This window comes from Chelonia mydas, chromosome 14 (assembly GCF_015237465.2).
Source record: "Chelonia mydas isolate rCheMyd1 chromosome 14, rCheMyd1.pri.v2, whole genome shotgun sequence".
Classification (NCBI taxonomy): domain Eukaryota; kingdom Metazoa; phylum Chordata; order Testudines; family Cheloniidae; genus Chelonia; species Chelonia mydas.
In genome coordinates, this window is record NC_051254.2 from 44,081,054 (window position 1) to 44,097,928 (window position 16,875).

General features: G+C 66.9%; 2 protein-coding genes across 3 annotated transcripts in view; both read right to left on the reverse strand.

Annotated features, from left to right (window-relative positions):
• Positions 1-3,233, reverse strand: part of COL11A2 (collagen type XI alpha 2 chain) — a 63,308-nt gene extending 60,075 nt beyond the window's left edge. The window contains exon 1 of the mRNA XM_043527630.1: positions 3,152-3,233. Coding sequence (XP_043383565.1) covers positions 3,152-3,233 — 82 coding nt within the window. The remainder of the gene's footprint in view (positions 1-3,151) is intronic.
• Positions 3,234-9,582: 6,349 nt separating this feature from the next.
• RXRB (retinoid X receptor beta) lies at positions 9,583-16,728 on the reverse strand. Of its 2 annotated transcripts, none has more exons than XM_037914065.2 (10): positions 16,554-16,728; positions 15,296-15,498; positions 14,696-14,849; positions 14,327-14,506; positions 13,681-13,844; positions 12,948-13,077; positions 12,344-12,476; positions 12,020-12,111; positions 11,606-11,711; positions 9,583-11,137 (listed from the first exon to the last, which is right to left on the reverse strand). In XM_037914065.2, exons 1-10 carry the CDS (start codon positions 16,570-16,572, stop codon positions 10,990-10,992), a joined length of 1,329 nt encoding a protein of 442 aa, XP_037769993.1. In that variant the 5' UTR covers positions 16,573-16,728; the 3' UTR covers positions 9,583-10,989. The 2 variants fall into 2 exon arrangements, with proteins under 2 accessions (XP_037769993.1, XP_037769992.1); XM_037914064.2 differs by having other exon boundaries at positions 15,281-15,498; positions 16,554-16,726.
• Positions 16,729-16,875: the final 147 nt, after the last annotated feature.

Here is a 16,875-nt window from a genome sequence, read left to right on the forward strand (position 1 = left end):
AGACACTGGGGGTCCGGGCGGGGGAGGAGGAGAGGAAGGGCCCAGACACTGGGGGTCCGGGCGGGGCAGGGGGGAGGAGGAGAGGAAGGGCCCAGACACTGGGGTCCGGGCGGGGGGAGGAGGAGAGGAAGGGCCCAGACACTGGGGGTCTGGGCGGGGGTGGGGGGGGGGGGGGAGAGGAAGGGCCCAGACACTGGGGGTCCGCGCGGGGGGGGGGGAGGAGGAGAGGAAGGGCCCAGACACTGGGGGCCGGGTGGGGGGGGGGAGGAGGAGAGGAAGGGCCCAGACACTGGGGGTCCAGGGAAGGGGGGAATCAGGACTTGCTACCTCCCTTCCCGGCTGCTGCCCCCTCTCCACACCCTGCTGGCTTTGGGTCCCCCCATGCTGCAACCCTGGGGCCAACCCAGCCCTTCTCTTCCCCCACCCTCAGATGCCCCCTAGCACTCCCCCTTCCCCCCGCCCCAGGGTCCCTCCCCTGCCCCCGGCCTATGAAAAGCCCCTTTGTTGGGCAGGAGAGAGGGGGGTGGGGGAACCACAGAAGGAAAAAATGTTTCCGAGAGAGGGAAAGTTCAGGCCTGTGGAGGAAGGGTGAGATCCCTCCCTACAGCCCCCCATATCTGCCCCTCCCCCCAGCCATCCCAGTGCCCCCTCCCTATGTCTACCCCCCAGCCAGTTACCCCTCCCCAGTCTGTCCCAAGGGACTCCCCGTCCCTGCCCCCCCAGGAATCGCTCCCTGCAGTGTCCATCTCAGCTAAAGGGGGGGATGTCCGGGAACTAACCCCACTCCCAGCAGCCCAGTCACCCGGGTTAGGTGAAGGTGATGGGGGGAGGGTACACAGCAGGTGTGTGAAGGAACACAGCTACACAATGGGCACAGACACACCACTACACACCCACACCAACCACCCCACACACCCCCCCAGGCGGAGACACAACTGTCTACACACACAACCTGGGCGGGTGGGGACACAGGTACAGAACTACACGCGCTCACACACACAACAGACACACACCCCCTTGTGGCAGGAAACACAAGTACACAACTGAAAAGGAGGACTTGTGGCACCTTAGAGACTAACAAATGTATCTGAGCCTAAGCCAACTGTATGAAACACACGGAGCTGCACACCTGCCTACACACCCACCCCTTACACACCCTGCGGGGGGACAGCTGACTCCAAACCCTACTGGGAGACACAACTGTGCAAGCCCCCCACACACACAATACAGGGCCAGAGTGGTGCGGACCAGACACATGCAACCCCCCCACAGCCCCAGCCCAGCAAGACAGAGACCCCCTGAATCCACCCCCCATCCCGGAGTCTGCCCTGCGAAGGGAGAAGGGGGGATGGGGGGGGGTGCAGGAGACATGGAATGAAGAATAGGGGAAGAAGGGGGGCAATGGGGGAGCAGGGGAGATTGGCGGGCACAGGGGGGCAAGCAGGGAAGGGGAGGCAGTGTCGGAATGGAGGGGTGGGGGCGCTCAGTGGGGCTCTGCTCTCACTTCCCTGGGGTTATAAATCCCCTACACACAGGCCAGGCGGCTCTGGCTCAGCACAGGCCGGGCTGGGAAGGGGGTCGGGGGAAGCCGCAGCCCAAAGATAAATAAACCCCCGCCCCAGCCCGGCGCACACTCCCCCACTGTTCCCAGCACAACGAGCCTCTGTGTGTGCAGGGCCTGGGGGGTGCAGGCCACACGGGCAATGGGGGGCCCTGGGGGGGTGCAGGCCACACGGGCAATGGGGGGCCCTGGGGGGGTGCAGGCCACACGGGCAATGGGGGGCCCTGGGGGGGTGCAGGCCAACATGGGAAATGGGGCAAACCTGGATAGGTCGAGGGGGCAGATCCCCCATTTTCAGTCCAAGCCAGTCCTGGTGGGGGGGAGGCTGGATAAACAGGGCTGGATTTATTGCACCAGAGAACCCCCTGTGCCCCCATGCCAGCAATTCCCCCTCCCAGAGCCCCCCAATACCTGAGACATCCCCACTCTGACCCTGATGCCAGAGAAACCCCCACAACCCCCCCGCTGCCAAAGATCCACCCCCAAGCCTGGGGGAGTCTCCCCCATAAGAAGTTTGGGGGGGCTAAAGTTGGGGATGGAATAAAAAGGAAGGACTGTACCCCCCTGAATTCCTGCCCCTCTCCCTGCCCCTCACTCCATGACCCCTTCATCCAGTTCTCATTGCCCTAAAATCCCAGCCGTGCCTAAACCCCCAAATTCTGGCCCCCGTTTTCAGATCCCCTGAATTTCTGACCCTTCTGCACCCTTAAACCCCTGCCCCCCAGTGCCTGCCTCCCAGTACCCCCCATGCCCACCAGTGCCTTCCCCCTTGTCCCCCCATGGCCCCCACTGCCTGCCTCCCAGTACCCCCCATGCCTACCCCAAGGATCGGTCAGTGCCTGCGATGCCCAGAGAAGAGGGTGGTGTCTCTGCCACATCACCCCAGCTGGCACCCCCAGCCCTCCCCGGCCACCTGCTGGCGGCTCCGCAAAGCACAATGGGGGGGGCTGGGTGACAGGCAGGGACACCCCCCCACCCCGGGCTCGGCTGTCACAGCTGGGACCTGCCTTCCGCAGTCCCCCACCCATCCCCCCTCCAGACACCAGGCCCCCACCCAACCCCTGGCCTGCCTCGTGTCTCCACTCGCACACCCAGACCCTGCACCCGCCTGGCCCCACACCGAGCCCGGGCTCCAGGGGACCGTGCCAGGGCCGCGGCACCACTCCTTGTGCCCCAGGGCTGATACCCCCCATGCCAGCCCTGGACTGGGCACTGACCTCCTACCGCAGCCCCTGATCCTCCCCTCCAGGGCACGGACACCCCTGCCCCGTGCCCCAGACACACACACCCCCGGCACAGAGCAGGGCACTGACCCTGTCCCAGATCTCCTGGTCCCAAACACAGAGACCCCCTGTGCCCTCCCTGCGCCCCAGACACAGACACCCCAGCATCCCCCTGTGCCCCAGACACAGAGCCCCCTGGACCCCCCTGCGCCCCAGACACCCCCGGACCCCCCTGCGCCCCAGACACACACACCCCAGCATCCCCCTGCGCCCCAGACACCCCCAGATCCCCCTGCGCCCCAGACACAGAGCCCCCCGGACCCCCCTGCGCCCCACACACAGAGCCCCCCGGGCCCCCCCCCCGTACCTGCCCGGGCGCACAGAGCGGGCAGCAGCAGCAGCAGGGGCAGCAGCAGCCCGGGGGCCCGGGGGCGCCCGGCGCGGGCCATGGCCGAGGGGGGCTCTCCGGAGCCCGGCAGGAGCAGAGGGGGCAGCCCGGGGTCGGGGGCGCAGGGCGAGGGGGTCCCGGCTGCTCGGTAGCTCCGGCTGCCCCGTGTCCAGCCCCGGCTCTGTCTGCGAGCGCACGGCTCCCCTGCACCGTCCCAGCCCGGCCCGCTCCCCCCCGGCCCGGCCCCCCTCCAGCCCTGCCCGGCCCCCCCGGCCCGCCCCACTGCCCGGCCCCTGTCCAGCCCTGCCCGGCCCGGGGCCCCCGCACTGCCCGGCCCCCCCGGTCCGCCCCACTGGCCCCTCCACCCCAGCCCGGCCCGCCCCCTCCAGCCCTGCCCGCCCCGGGCCCCCCCACTGACCCCTCCGGCCCCCCAATGCTCCCTCCCCCCAGCCCTGGCCCCCCGGCACGGCCCCCCTCCAGCCTTCCAGCCCTACCCTGTCCGCCCCCTCCCGGCCCCCTTCCAGCCCCGGACCCCCTCATCCTTCCTTCCCTACCTGCCCCCCAGTCTTGCCCTGCTCGCCCCAGCCCTGCCCTGCCCTGCCCTCCTCGGCCGGGAGACCCGCCCCTTCCTACGCTCCTGCCCAGCCCGGCCCACCCTGAGATCACCTCAGCCCCCCACTCACACCTGCAGCCCCCACCTCCCAGCTCTGCTCCACCCCCCTGCCCGGCTCCTTTCCCAGCTGGGAGACCCCGCCCCTCTTACCCCCCAAACCCCCCGTACTCCCACCTCTCCCTGGGAGACCCTGTTTCCTGCACACTCTGCCCCTAACTGCCCCTCCCACCACCTGACCCACAGCCCGATCTCTCCCCCTACTCAAAAATCCCCTCCCCCCAGAGATGTCCTTCCTCCCTTTACCCCTCCTAAGCCCCCCCCCACACACACACACACACCCTTTCCAGGTGAGACTCACCCCAGTGCCACCTCCCTCTCCTGGCTCAGAGCCCCCCATCTCCTAGCAACCCACCCCACTAACTCAGGAACACCCCCCCCCATCTCCGAGCAGTCCCCTCCCTGCTCATGCAGGGAACCCCCAGCCCCTGGGGGGTGCTGTAGGAAATGGGCTTCCCCCTGCTGGGTGTACTTGGAGGGAGGGGGAGCTAATCACACACAAACAGACACACAGCCCTGGACTGCACCCATTTCCACCCCCCTCCCCAAAGCAGGGACACAGACCCTGGGCTGCAAAATCCAGACTGGTTCAGGGAGGCAGGAATGGGACATGGGGCCTGTCCCCTTTATGGGGTGCCGGTTCCCATCCGGCCCCAGGGCAGGGACTGGCTGGCCCAGGGGGGCAGGAATGGGACATGGGGCCGGTTCCCATCTGGCCTCAAGGCAGGGACTGGCCAGTTTGGGGGTGGGAGCTAGGAGGCCTCCAGTTCTCTAGCACAGCCCTTCGGTCAGGGTTGGATGCTGCCTCCTGGCGGGGTAGAGGGGCCAGCGAGCCGAACCCCTGATCCCCCCCAGAGCTGATCAGCCAGGCCAGCCCCTGCGCCTTCCCCTCCCTCCCGTCAGCAGCTTCCCTGAAATAGGCACCCGGGGGTCCTGCCCAGGGCCCCGGCAGTGGTGGATGTGGGGGTCCCTGCCCTGCACTCTTGCAGCATGGGGGGGGGCAGGCAGAAGCACAGATAATTGTGCAAGAGTGACCCTGTGTGTGCAGGTGCCCGCTAACCCGTGTGCTGGTGAGCCCGTGGGTGTGGCAAGAGGTGTGAGTGTGTCTGCTCACTAGCCTGGGTGACAGCACCTGTGTGTGTGTGCACATAAGCGGGTGTCGGCGTGCCCAGGGCGGGTGTCAGTGTGCATGTGGGCGCTGGCAGAAATGGAGGGGAGGAGGTGGGGGAGGACATGCTTGTGGATGGGGCCCTGGCCTGGCTGGTTTGATCCCTCGCTCCCTGGGGCCCCACAGCAAGTCACTGGGGCTCTCTGGACCTCAGCCCCCTCCCCCTCTCTCTGGGGCCCCAAGCTTGGTCTGTGCGAGGGGGTGGCGGGGGTGAAGGCACAATAGGTGGGCAGGAGGCAGGAGGGTCCCATCCCCTTCCCCCCTCAGCAGGGCCACGCACTCACCTGGAAATGGCCTAGTGATCACGGCGGCCCTGTGTGCCAGTGAGTGTGTAGCCATGCATGAGTGTGCGTATTGCAGGCACATCTATGTGTGAGGCTGGGCACGTGCGTGTGACTGTGGGTGTGCGCGGACACGTCTGCCACCTGGAACACCCTCTTCATCACTGCCCAGGCCCGTCCTGGCCCAGCCCCAGTCTCACCATCCAGCCCCCGCTCGATGCCATCGCCCTTTTGGTACCGTTGCACACCACCCCCTGCTCCCCCCCCCCCCCCCCGGGGCTGGCTTCAAGCTGCCCCCACGCAGGAGGGGCAGCTCCCCACAGACAGCCACAGAACTAACCCTCCCCCCAACGCCCCGCCCGAACCTGCCTGCCCCAGCCTCGGCCGGGGGGACGGATACTCCACGATCGCCCAGTTCCGCTCACGCCCTCGGCAGCTCCTGGCACCGGCCGGGCGCTGGACCCCTGGGCTGACCCAGCCCAGCTGCTCTCGGGCTGCCGGTGCGCCAGGCTCAGCCTGTCCCGCTGCCCCAGCAGCGCGGCATCGGGGCCTTGTGCCCCCCGTCTGTCTCTGTCTCCAGGGGGCCCTTGGCCTGGCCTTACACTGTAACCACTGGGGCCAGGGCTTTGCTCTGGGTTTGTGCCTCGCCTGGAGCAATGGGGCTGGGGTCCCCGCACCACCCTAATACAGCTAGCAAATACCAACACCCTGTGGGGCGCACAGCATTCGGGGGGGAGAACAGCCCCGCCCTGCAGCTCCCCGGCCCGAGCACCAGAGACACCCCGGCTCCCTGGAAATTCATCGGTGCTGCCCCCTGTGGGAGGGGTCTGAGACTAGAGCCCCCTTGGGACAAGCCCCTGCTGCTACGAGCCATGCCGCAGACGGGGCCTCGCCCAGCTCCTGGGCCCCAGCCCAGTGATCCCGCCATTCCCTGCACGTGGGGGAAGGAGACACGGAGGGAGAAATGGGGGGGATGAACAGGAAAGCCGCCGTGCCCAGGAGACTCCAGCCCAGCCCAGCCGAGGTATATCTGGATCCAGAGCTCCCCACCCGAGCTATAATCAAGGCTCTGTAATTAAGCACTTCCCCTAGGAGCCAGGGGCCCAGTCCTGAGGGTGGTAGGCGGGAACAGATGGAGAGAGAGCCTGAAAATAGAGGGGGAAGGTTGGAGGTAGGCTGAGGGGAGGGGACACCAGGGGGGAGGGGCAGGCTAAGGGGGAGCAGAAGGGGGTTGGAAGTGGGGGATCAGAGGGGGAAATTGAGGAGATGGAAGGGGGGAGCAAGCTGGCTGGGAGGAGGAGACAGGAGGGAAAGGATAAGATGTGGGGGACAGGGGCTGGCAGGGGAGGGGGCCGGTTGGGAGGGGCAGGTGGGGGTGGGGGTGGGGGGCCAGTGGGGGAGGCAGGGGGAGCCCCAGCTGTGGCCCAGGGCCAGGTCTCTGGCTCAGGCCGGCCCCACCCCAGCTCCCGCAATGAAAGGTTCCCCGGTAATTGCAGCCTGGCTCAGCCTGCCCCAGGGAGGCTCCCAGAGCCACCCACATCCGCACAGGGCTGTATATACCCTCGGCCGGGGGGAGGCATGGCCCAGCAGGGACAGCGCTGGTTGGCAGTGGGACCCACCGAGCACACGGGGAGCTGGGAGACTGAACCCCGGGGCCAGGGGGATCCCTCAGGGGAAGGCTGGACCCTGGTGCCCTGGGTCCCACCGGCTGGGCCCAAGGGCTAGTTGGTTCCTGGTCTGCCAGGGTCAAAGCCTCGCTGGCCTCTGCCGGGGGCTGTTTGCACCGCTCGCCCCCCCCGGATGGGGGAAGTGGGGGGTTGTGGTTCGTGGCTGGGCCCTGGCCCAGCAGCCAGACAGCCGGGCCGTTCATGCCCGGCACAGAGCTGCCTCTGTCCGCCCTGCGGATAAACACGGCACCGAGACGCTGCCCAGGTTCAAAGGGGCCCTGGTGCAGCCCCCGCCCTGCCAGCTCCCAGCCACGGGGTGGGGCTCTGTGCTGAGACGGGGGGGGGGGTTGCCCACGGTAGCCTGGCTGGGAACAGGACCCCCACTGTCCATGAGGCAGGGAACGTCCTGCAGGGGGCGAGGCCTGCGTGGGAATCGCACGGCTGGCCCGTGCGCACCTGTGTGCGTTGCACTAGCGTGTGCAAGGGAGTTGTGTGTCTGGTGAGGCACGTGTGCGCGTGCGTGCGCCTGCCCACAGCTGGGCGGATTTGTGCTGGCCAGTGAATTTCAGAGGCCAGCTCCTCCGTGCACAAGTGTGCACTTTGCACCAACGCCTGCTTCTCCGTGGGCAGGCTGGTTTGTGCATGTCTGCACCTGCTTCCAGGGCTCCCGCCAGGGTGGAAGTGGGGGGGCTGCAGTGCTGGATCTCCCGTAACTGGGGGCCAGATGGGGTCCCTGAAGGGGGGGCAGCTGCTTCTGCTGGAGTCCTGTCTTGGGTCCCCCCCCACCCCGCCCTAGCTGCCTCCTGCCCCCCAAGGGGACACATCATCAGGGGGAAGGGGACAAACACCAATAACCCACAGACACCCCCCGTCTAACACTCACCCCCACAGATGCTGCTCCCCCTCCCCGGCTATTTTGGGAGATGGGAGTTTGCTCTGGGCTGGGACTAGAAATAGACACTGTGGCCAGAGGGGAGGCACCACGCCCGGCCCCCCCCCCCCCCCGCCACCGCTTGCCTTGATCCAGCCCCAGGCCCAGGGACTGGCTGGCTGGGGGGGTGGGGCCGGGGGGGGGGTGAAGAATGGGACACAGGGCCTTTCCCCTCTAGGGGGCACCTGGTATCCAGTGTCACCCTCTCCTGTAGGAGTCCCCCACCCGCCTCTGAGCCAATAATCCCCCACCCCTCAGTATCCCAGCCCCCTAACCTCCCCTGCCCCTCCCGCCCAGGCAATATCCCAACCCATCCCCACACACACACCGGGGGGAGAGTTTAGAGCCCCCAATTCTGCCTCTTCCCCCCAATAGCTATCAGGGCTGGGGGGGTGGGGGGTCAAAATAGACCAGAGGGGCCCAATCCCCCCAGCCACTCTCTGGGCTGGGGAGGAACAGACAGGGAGGGCCCGATCCTGTCCAGGCTGCTCTCAGGGCTGGGGGGCGGGGGGAACAGACCAGAGTGGTCCAATCCTGCCCCCAGCCAGCCCACTGGAGCAAGGTCTGCTTGGGGTCCCTGGCCCGGAAGGTGAGCTCAGCTCCGGGCACAGGACAGCTGAACAAAGCCCCCCTTGTCCGCCCCCCCCACCCGGCTCAGACAAGCCCCATTGATGAGACGCGGCGGGGTCAGCTCGGGCCACAGGAAGGGGTGTGTTTCCTAGCGGGGGGAGGGACCCCACAGGGACCGGCTGGCTGCAACTTCGCACTCCCTGCAGCGGGACCCCCCCCCTCCCTCGCGTAAGGGCAGGAGGAAGGGGGGGCACATGTGGGGAGGCTGGATGCACGATGGGGGAGCAGGGTGGGTGGAAAGGACTCAGCTGGGGGGTCACTTGTGCAGGGGGGTCACTTGTCCCTACAGCAGAGGGGAGATGCCAGGGGGACCCAGCTGTGCAGCAGGGATGGGGGGGTCAGGTGTCCCTGCAGTGGGGGGTGGGGGGAGCTGTGCAGGGATGGGGGGGTCAGGTGTCCCTGCAGTGGGGAGGGGGTGGTCATGGGGGGCACTGATCTCTTGTGGATAGAGATGGAGGCCGCAGCTTGGAGGAGGGAGGGCTCTGCGGTCCACACAGATTCGGGAAGCAAGCAGGGCTTGGGGCGGAGGGGGGCAAGGGATGGTTCTGTCTAGTCTCCTGCCCCCCACATCCCTCCTGGATTGTCACCCTGGCGAAGGACTGACACCCCCCCCCCCAACACTGTGAATCACCTCAGAACTGTCCCTTCCATCCCAGCCAGGGGTCACAGCTGAGCCCCCGGCAGAGGGACGATCTCCCCCACCCCGCCCTGCTGAGCAGGAGAGTCACTCAGGGACCCCTATAGCCCCCCTGGGTCCCAGTTTGAACCATCCTCCCTCTGGTCTCCTCTCCCCCACCCCCTCCAGGGTCCAGGTTTGGACCGTGCCCCCATCCCCAGAGTTCCACTCCCCCCCCCACCACCACCACCTGGTCCAAACTTTGACCATCTCCCCCACCCCCCCGCCCGCCCGCAGGGGACCAGTCCCCCCACCAGGTCCCTGTCCCCGCCCCCACGTCAGAGAAACGTCCCTTCCCAGGGTCCCAGTCCCCTGCCCCCACAGGTCCCAGTCTGCACGGGACACCCCCCAGGGGCGCTGGCACGTCACCACCAGGGGGAGGCGCTGTCCGTGGTTGAGAAGCAGCAGCTTTAATCACTGTAACTCCAAAGCAATGGGGAGGGGGAGGGGTTAATAATAATAAAAGCGAAAGTAACTGGGGGAGGGGCATGCAGGGAGAAGGGCAGAGCGCAACGGGGGGCGCTGCTAAGGCAGGGCCCCCACCCGACACATCCCTCCCCCCACAGCAACTCAAACAAACTGTCCAAGCAGGGGGGCCTCCCAGACCCTGCAAGCGGGGAGGGGGGGGTGAGACATTCCTGCCACCCCCAATTCACTGGGGGTCTGAGCTCTTGCTCACAGCCACAGACACCACCACCCCCCAGAGGCTGTAGGACCTACAATAACCCCCCACCCACACCCCCGTGGGAGAGCTCATAGTCAGTGTGGATGGGGGAGGCTGCAGTCTGGACTCCGGAAGGCCGGGGGGTGGGGAGGGCCTGGTACCTGCTGCATAGTTTGAGGTGGGGGAGGGGCGCAGGGTGTCGATTCAAAGTGCTAACCGGGTGCCTGAGAAATGGGGGTTCGGGGGGTCGAGCGGGGCACAATCCCTCCTGCGATTTCAGTGTGATCTGCCCCGAAACCCCCAAACAGGGATTGCCCCTCCCCCGGCAGAATGGCAAGGAGGCGGGGGGGGCGTGGCATTGAGAACTAATGACAGACATGAGCTGGCCCCCACCCAAGAGTGACTTCCCCCGCCCCACCAGGGCAGGTAACAGCCCCCACGGGCCCTGGGGGGTCAGCGCTGACACAGATACCCCAACAGTGCAGGAGTCTCTCCACACACACCAATTCCTCACAGGAGCACTGGAGGGGGATTTCGCCATAAGACCCCCCCAGACAGGAAAAGGGGGCCATGCCAGACAGGGGAAGGTCCCCCCACAAGGTAAGGGGTAGGGCCAAGCTTCCCACACCATGGGGGGGTCCCACTGCCCTGCAGAGAGAAGGGGGAGATGGGGGATTATTTTACAGTGGGGAGTTTGGGGGGCTCCTCCCACCCCCCTACCTGAAATCTCTAGCTTTGCTGCCCCCAGCACACCGATACTGGGGTGCCACAGCACTGAGGGAGCCTGGTAGGTCAGCCCGGGGCACCCCACTACGGATGAGGGACCTGGGGTACCTCCAGAGGGTGCCAGCAACTGGGGGAACGAGGTACACCCCATAGCCCACCCCTGGGGAGCGGTCTGGGGCCACCCCAGTTCTAGGCAGGCACACAGGGTACACCCTACGGAGCTCCCAAACCAGGGATGGCGAAAGGGGGTATGCCCAGGGGGCCCCAACACGACAACTGACAACACTACCCTCAGGGCCTTCTCCTGGCAGCCCCCCAATAAGAGTCCGCAGCCCCCCAGTCCAGTGGTGGGCGCCGGGGAGCCACCGCGGGCTGCGCCGCTCTCTGTGTGACCGGCCGGGGGCTCAGGACAGCTGGTGGGGGGCCTCCAGCATCTCCATGAGGAAGGTGTCAATGGGGGTGTCCCCGATGAGCTTGAAGAAGAAGAGGTGCTCCAAGCACTTCAGCCCAATGGAGCGCAGGGCCGGCAGGCGTAGTAGCAGCTTGGCGAACCTGGGGGGCAGGCGGGGGGTTAGATGGGGGGTGGGGAGACTCCTCACCCAGTGCCCCAGAACCCCCCCAACTCCCTGTACACACGGCACCCTGCACCCCCCACCAGTGCCCCAGAAGCCCTCACGCTCCCCGTACACACGGCACCCCCCAACATCCCCACAACAGCCCATGCTTTGCTCCTCCCCCACCACGGAGAACCCCCCTGCACTCCACCCAGACAGGATGCAAACCCAGCCTTCCCCAGAGAGAACCCCCACCCCACACACACACACGCACACCCCCATGCCAGACAAGCTATGGGTCAGGCACCATGAGCTGGCACCACCTAGTGGCCACCTGCAGCATCTACCACTCCAGGCACAGAGCTCACCTTACTGACAGCAGCAACCCGGGGTTCAGACACCTGGGCACTGGCCCATGCCCCCAACACCATCTCCAGCCTCCCCTCCTTCCTGCCTCTCCCCGTACCTGCCCTGCTGCTCGGGGTACTTCTGTTTGCAGTAGGACTCCAGAGAGGCGTAGACCTTCTCCCGCAGCAGCTCCACCTCCCCAGGGTTCGACAGCCCCTTGGCATCTGTGGGGGGTCAGCCCTCCTGGGGTCAGCGCCTACACAGCCTTCCCTGCCCCTCCCCCAGAGCTCCACACCCCCAGGGCGGGGGGGCTGCAAGGTCACAGGGTCAACAGCCCCCAAGGTGATAGGGTGGTGGACAACTGGGGCGAGGGGGGGTCAAAGGGTCCCTTACCAGGGTTGTAGAGGATGATGGGGGGAGGAGTCCCTGGGGATTGGGGGGTTCTGGGGAGGTCCCTTACCCAGGCTGAAGAAGCTGGAGGGGGGGAGGTAGCACCGGGAGGTTGGGGGAGGTCCTCAGGGGGGTCCCTTACCCGGGTTGAAGAGGATGATGGCCCGGAGGCAGCCGAGCTCCGTCTTGTCCATCCGCATGTCCCGCATCTTGGAGACCAGCTCAGTCAGCACCCTGGCGGGGAGCGGCACACATCAGTGGGCACTGGGACAGGGACGCCCCCGCCACTGAGAGCTCAGCACGGGCTCCCCTGACCCCTCCTGAATCCCCACACTACGCCCTGGAGACCCTGTCCCCACCCTGTTGCTGTGCCCCATGAGAACCACAGCCTCCTTGGCAGCCCTGTGCCCCCCGGTAAGCGCAGCCCCCTTACCAGTGCTGTGCCCCCTGGGCCCCTGCCCCCCACCTGTCGAAGATGGCCCCCACGCCGGCGCTGTGGGCGCTGTTGCGATGTACATGCAGCCCCGTGGCCAGCAGGATCCCGTCCTTCACCGAGATGGAGCGGTGCGAGAAGGACGCGATGAGCAGCTCGTTCCAGCCTGGGGTGCAGGGAGAGTGGCTGAGAGCCAGACCGGGGATGACCCAGATCCCCTGCACCCCACCCCCCGGAACCCCTGCCCTCCCCACAGCTTGTGCCCAGAGCCCCCCCACCCCGATCCCCTGCCCTCCCCACAGCTTGTGCCCAGAACTGCCCACTTTGTGAGGGGTGAGGGGAATCCACCCCACCCGCCACGTGACTTAAGAGCAAAGCCAACCCAGTTCCACTGGCAGTCACCCCACCTCAACAGGACCCCTGTCCCCAGGAGCCACAGGGCAGAGGGGACAGTTTGGGGTCCCCTCCTTCTCTAGGGTCCAGCCTGAAACCGTGTGCACTAAAGCCCCCTTGTCTCACTCCACCACCCTCTGCCTGAGGGCACCCCCCCCAGCAGCAGGACTTCCCGCCCACCCCCCCGTCACTCACCTGCCCGCAGCAGGATGTCCCGCCCCCGCACCCCAAGTCACTCACTCACCCGCCCGCAGCAGGATGACCTGGTCGTCCAGAGGCAGCTCAGAGAAGTGGGGGATGCGCTTGGCCCACTCCACCAGCGTGAAGAGCTGCTTGTCGGCCGCCTGGCAGATGTTGGTCACCGGATCATTCGGCTGGGGGGGAGGAGGGGGAGGGTCAGAGATGTGGGGGGTCAGACGCAGCCTCCTCCCCCCCATCGCAGCCTCTGCTCTCCCTCCCCCCTTCCCTGCCCCCCCAGAGACCCCTGCCCTCCCCCCCCCCCAAAACCCAGCCCCACCCCGAGGACCCCCCCTTAGAATCATAGAATCTTAGAATATCCGGGTGGGAAGGGACCTCAGGAGGTCATCGAGTCCAACCCCCTGCTCAAAGCAGGACCAATCCCCAATTAAATCATCCCAGCCAAGGCTCTGTCAAGCCTGACCTTAAAAACTTCTAAGGAAGGAGATTCTACCACCTCCCTAGGTAACGCATTCCAGTGTTTCACCACCCTCTTGGTGAAAAAGTTTTTCCTAATATCCAACCTAAACCTCCCCCATTGCAACTTGAGACCATTACTCCTTGTCCTGTCCTTACTCCTTGTCCTGTCCTCTTCTACCACTGAGAATAGTCTAGAGCCTTCCCCAGAGCCCCTGCCTCCCCCCCCACCCCAGACCTGAAACCCCATGCCTCTGGAGCCCCCTGTCCTCCCTGGACATGCCCCTTGCCAGGGCCCGGCTCCGCCCCCCTGCCCCGCTCACCGAGCTGCCCCCGGTGCCAGAGCCGTCAACACTTTGGTCCGATTTCTGCTCCACGGCCAGCTCTGCCTCCAGGATCTTCTCCACCGGCATCTCCTCGTTCGCACCGCCCGCGAAATCCCCCTCGCCATCCTTCTCCTTCCCCCGCTGCCGCTCCTCCTGCACCGCTGGGTGGGGGGGACAGGGGACACACACGGGTCAGACACGGCTCAGACCCCGCCCGACAACATCCGCCCCATCCCCTGCTGCAGCTCCTCCTGCACCGCTGGGGAGATACCAGGTCAGACACGGCACAGACACCCTCCCCGTACCGAAAACGCCCTCCCCATCCCCTGCTGCCACCCCTCCTGCACCACTGGGGGGAGACGGGGACGGGTCAGACACAGCACAGAACCCCCACCGACAACGCCCTCCCCATCCCCTGCTGCCGCCCCTCCGGCACTGCTGGGGGAAGAGACCAGGTCAGACACGGCACAGAATCCCTCACCCCCCAACAACACCCTCCCCACCCCCGCTGCTGCCCCACATCTCCCAGAGGGGGACCTTCCCATCAGGCATTTCTGGTAGCCGCAGTACTGGTACCGGCCTCGCCCCCTCTCCCTATGGCCCCGCCCCATGCTGCGGGCCCCGCCCCCCAGGTGGGCAGTACCTTCCCTCTTCATGCCTGTGGCCAGGCATTTCTGGTAGCGGCAGTACTGACAACGGTTACGCTGGCGCTTGTCCACGATGCAGTCCTTGTTATCCCGGCACGTGTAGGTCAGGTCCTTGCGGATCGTGCGCTTGAAGAAACCCTTGCAGCCCTCACAGCTGTACACCCCATAGTGCTTCCCTGAGAGGAGGGGGAGAGTCAGGGAGACCCCTGGCATCCGGGCCCCCAGCCCTCCGTAACCCACTCCCTTCCCAGAGCCAGGGATAGAACCCAGGAGTTCTGACTCCCAGCCCCCCCTGCTCTAGCCCACTAGACCCCACTCCCCTTTCACAACTGAGGATAGAACCCAGGCTCCCTGGCCCCCAGTACCTGATGATCTGTCCCCACAGATGGCACAGAGGCGCTTGCCCGGCATCATGCCACCGTGGGGGTGGCACGGGAGACCCCGCACACCCAGGGGGGGCTTGACGTCTTCCGAACTGCTGACTGAGTGCATGCCCGACAGGTTCACAGTGGAGTTAATCTAGGGGCAGAGAGATGGGAGATGACCTGGCTACCCTGCAGTGCTCCGGGGGAAGGCGGGGGAAGGGAGCATGCCCCACTCCCTCCCCTCAGCTCCCATCCCCTCATGGGTATCAGCTCCCCAGAGGATCATGCCCTGGTCACCTCTAGGGTTCAGCCTTTCCCTCCCCTTACCCCTGTGGCGCCTTCCCTATTTTATCCACTTACCAGCTCACTGGCTGTCCATTCACCCACACTGGATCCTGACTCCCCTGCCTCCAAGGAGACCATCCCCCTAACTCCCAACACTCTCCCCAGGGCTTGGCTCCATGGTGCTGCGCCCCCTTGGGGAAGCCCCCAGCCCCCCTCAATATCCCACCACAGCACCCCTCAGCTCCCCAGCCCCCACCAGATCTCCTCTGACCCTGGGGGAGGAGCCACCCTCCCCCTTACCTGGGGACTGCTTACGGGGCCATAGCCGCTGGAGGGCGTGGCTGGGAGCCCTGGGGAGCCTAAGGAGGAGCTGATGACAGGGAAGGGCGAGCCCAAACTGCTGACGGGCGAGTTGATGGAGGAGGTCATGGCCGAGCTGATCATGGAGGGGTGAAGTGGGGCCGAGAGCTCCGGTGGGGGTGACGAGCTCAGAGACGAACTGTCGGGGCTCCTGCAGTCTTGGGGGGAAAGAAGGGGATTAACTCATCAGCACAGCAGCCCCCAGTACCTAGCTGGAGAGACGGGGCGGAGACGGGGCACAACCAGTACACACCCCCTGGCAATGTGGCGCCCCTGTGCATCCGGCTGGGGAGATGTGCCCCCCCCCCCCCAGGGAGACAGGGCACAGCTGAGACAACACCCCCCCCCAGCAGCATGGCACCCTCTGGTGCCCGGCTGGGGAGACAGCACAGCCAGGACATCCCCTTCCCTCCCCAGCTGCGTGGCACCCCGAGCGCCTGGCTGGGGAGATGTGCCCCCCCTTTAGGGAGACGGGGGACAGCTGGGATAACACTTCCCCCCGCAGCACGGCACCCAGTTGGGGAGACAGGGCACCTAGGGCAGGACCCTCCCCCCGCAGTGTCTCGACCCCTGGGGAGATGGGGCACCAAGGGCAGGGCCCCCAGCAGCATGGCACCTCCCCCTGGGGTTACTGCAGGTCAGCCTCTGCCCAGATGCCTGCACTTCCCCCCCCCAGCTATTGCACAAGAACCCAGGGAGCACATGATCACCCCGCCCACAACAGGCACCTTGGGGGAGGGAGGGGGGTCAGGAGTGGCCCCCAGAACTGCCCCCCCCAGCACTTTGGGAATGGCCCCCCCACGCACTTCCACCTGCAATCCCTGGGCAGCTCTCGGCCTGCCAGCGCGGGGGGCTACGTGCTCTGGGGGGGACAGGTCTCCCCCGAATCCCACGGAGAGGGGCAGCCCCCCGCCTCGGCCAGGGGTCTCTGGGACACAGGACCCCCGCGCTGGAGGGGGGACCCCCGAGAAGGGCTTGCCTGGGCCCCACCGCCGGGTCTCCCTCCCCAGCGCCCCCCCCCGTGCAACCTCCCAACCCCACCGTTTTCCACCCTGGGCCCCCCCACCCGCCTGGCCTGACGGGCAGCTCGCGGGCAGCCTCGCCTCCGCCCGGGGCACCCCCCACCCTGGGGCCACCCCCCACGACAGGGCCGGGGCCCCCGTTACGTCACAGCCCGGCCCCCCCGCGGGGTGTCTCGGCCCCCCCCGCTCACCGCGGCCGCGGTCTCCCATCCCGGGGCTCCCCGCTCCGTGCCGGGGGGATCCGGGCCTCAGACCCCCCCGGGCTCCGGCCTGATCCAGGCTCCGCCACCGCCTCCTGCGGGAGCCGAGCGGACCCACAGTGCACCGCGGCCGGGCCCAGCCGACCCAGCATGCCCCGCGCGGGGGCCTCCCCGGCCCAGCATGCACCGCGGCCGGCCCCAGGACACCCCGCGCGGGGGACTCCCCCGCCCAAATTGCACCGCGGCCAGGCCCAGCATGCACCGCGCGGGGAGTGGGGATTCCGGCCCATAATGCACCGCGCGGGAGGGGGAA

What these genes read in the sequence shown, in the direction of transcription:
- RXRB (XM_037914064.2), bottom strand. An exon ending in GCCCCGTAAGCAGTCCCCAG is followed by an intron (nt 14,850 to 15,280) that starts GTAAGGGGGAGG and finishes CTCTGCCCCTAG; the next exon opens with ATTAACTCCACTGTGAACCT. An exon ending in CTGGCACCGGGGGCAGCTCG is followed by an intron (nt 13,078 to 13,680) that starts GTGAGCGGGGCA and finishes CCTCCCCCCCAG; the next exon opens with CCGAATGATCCGGTGACCAA.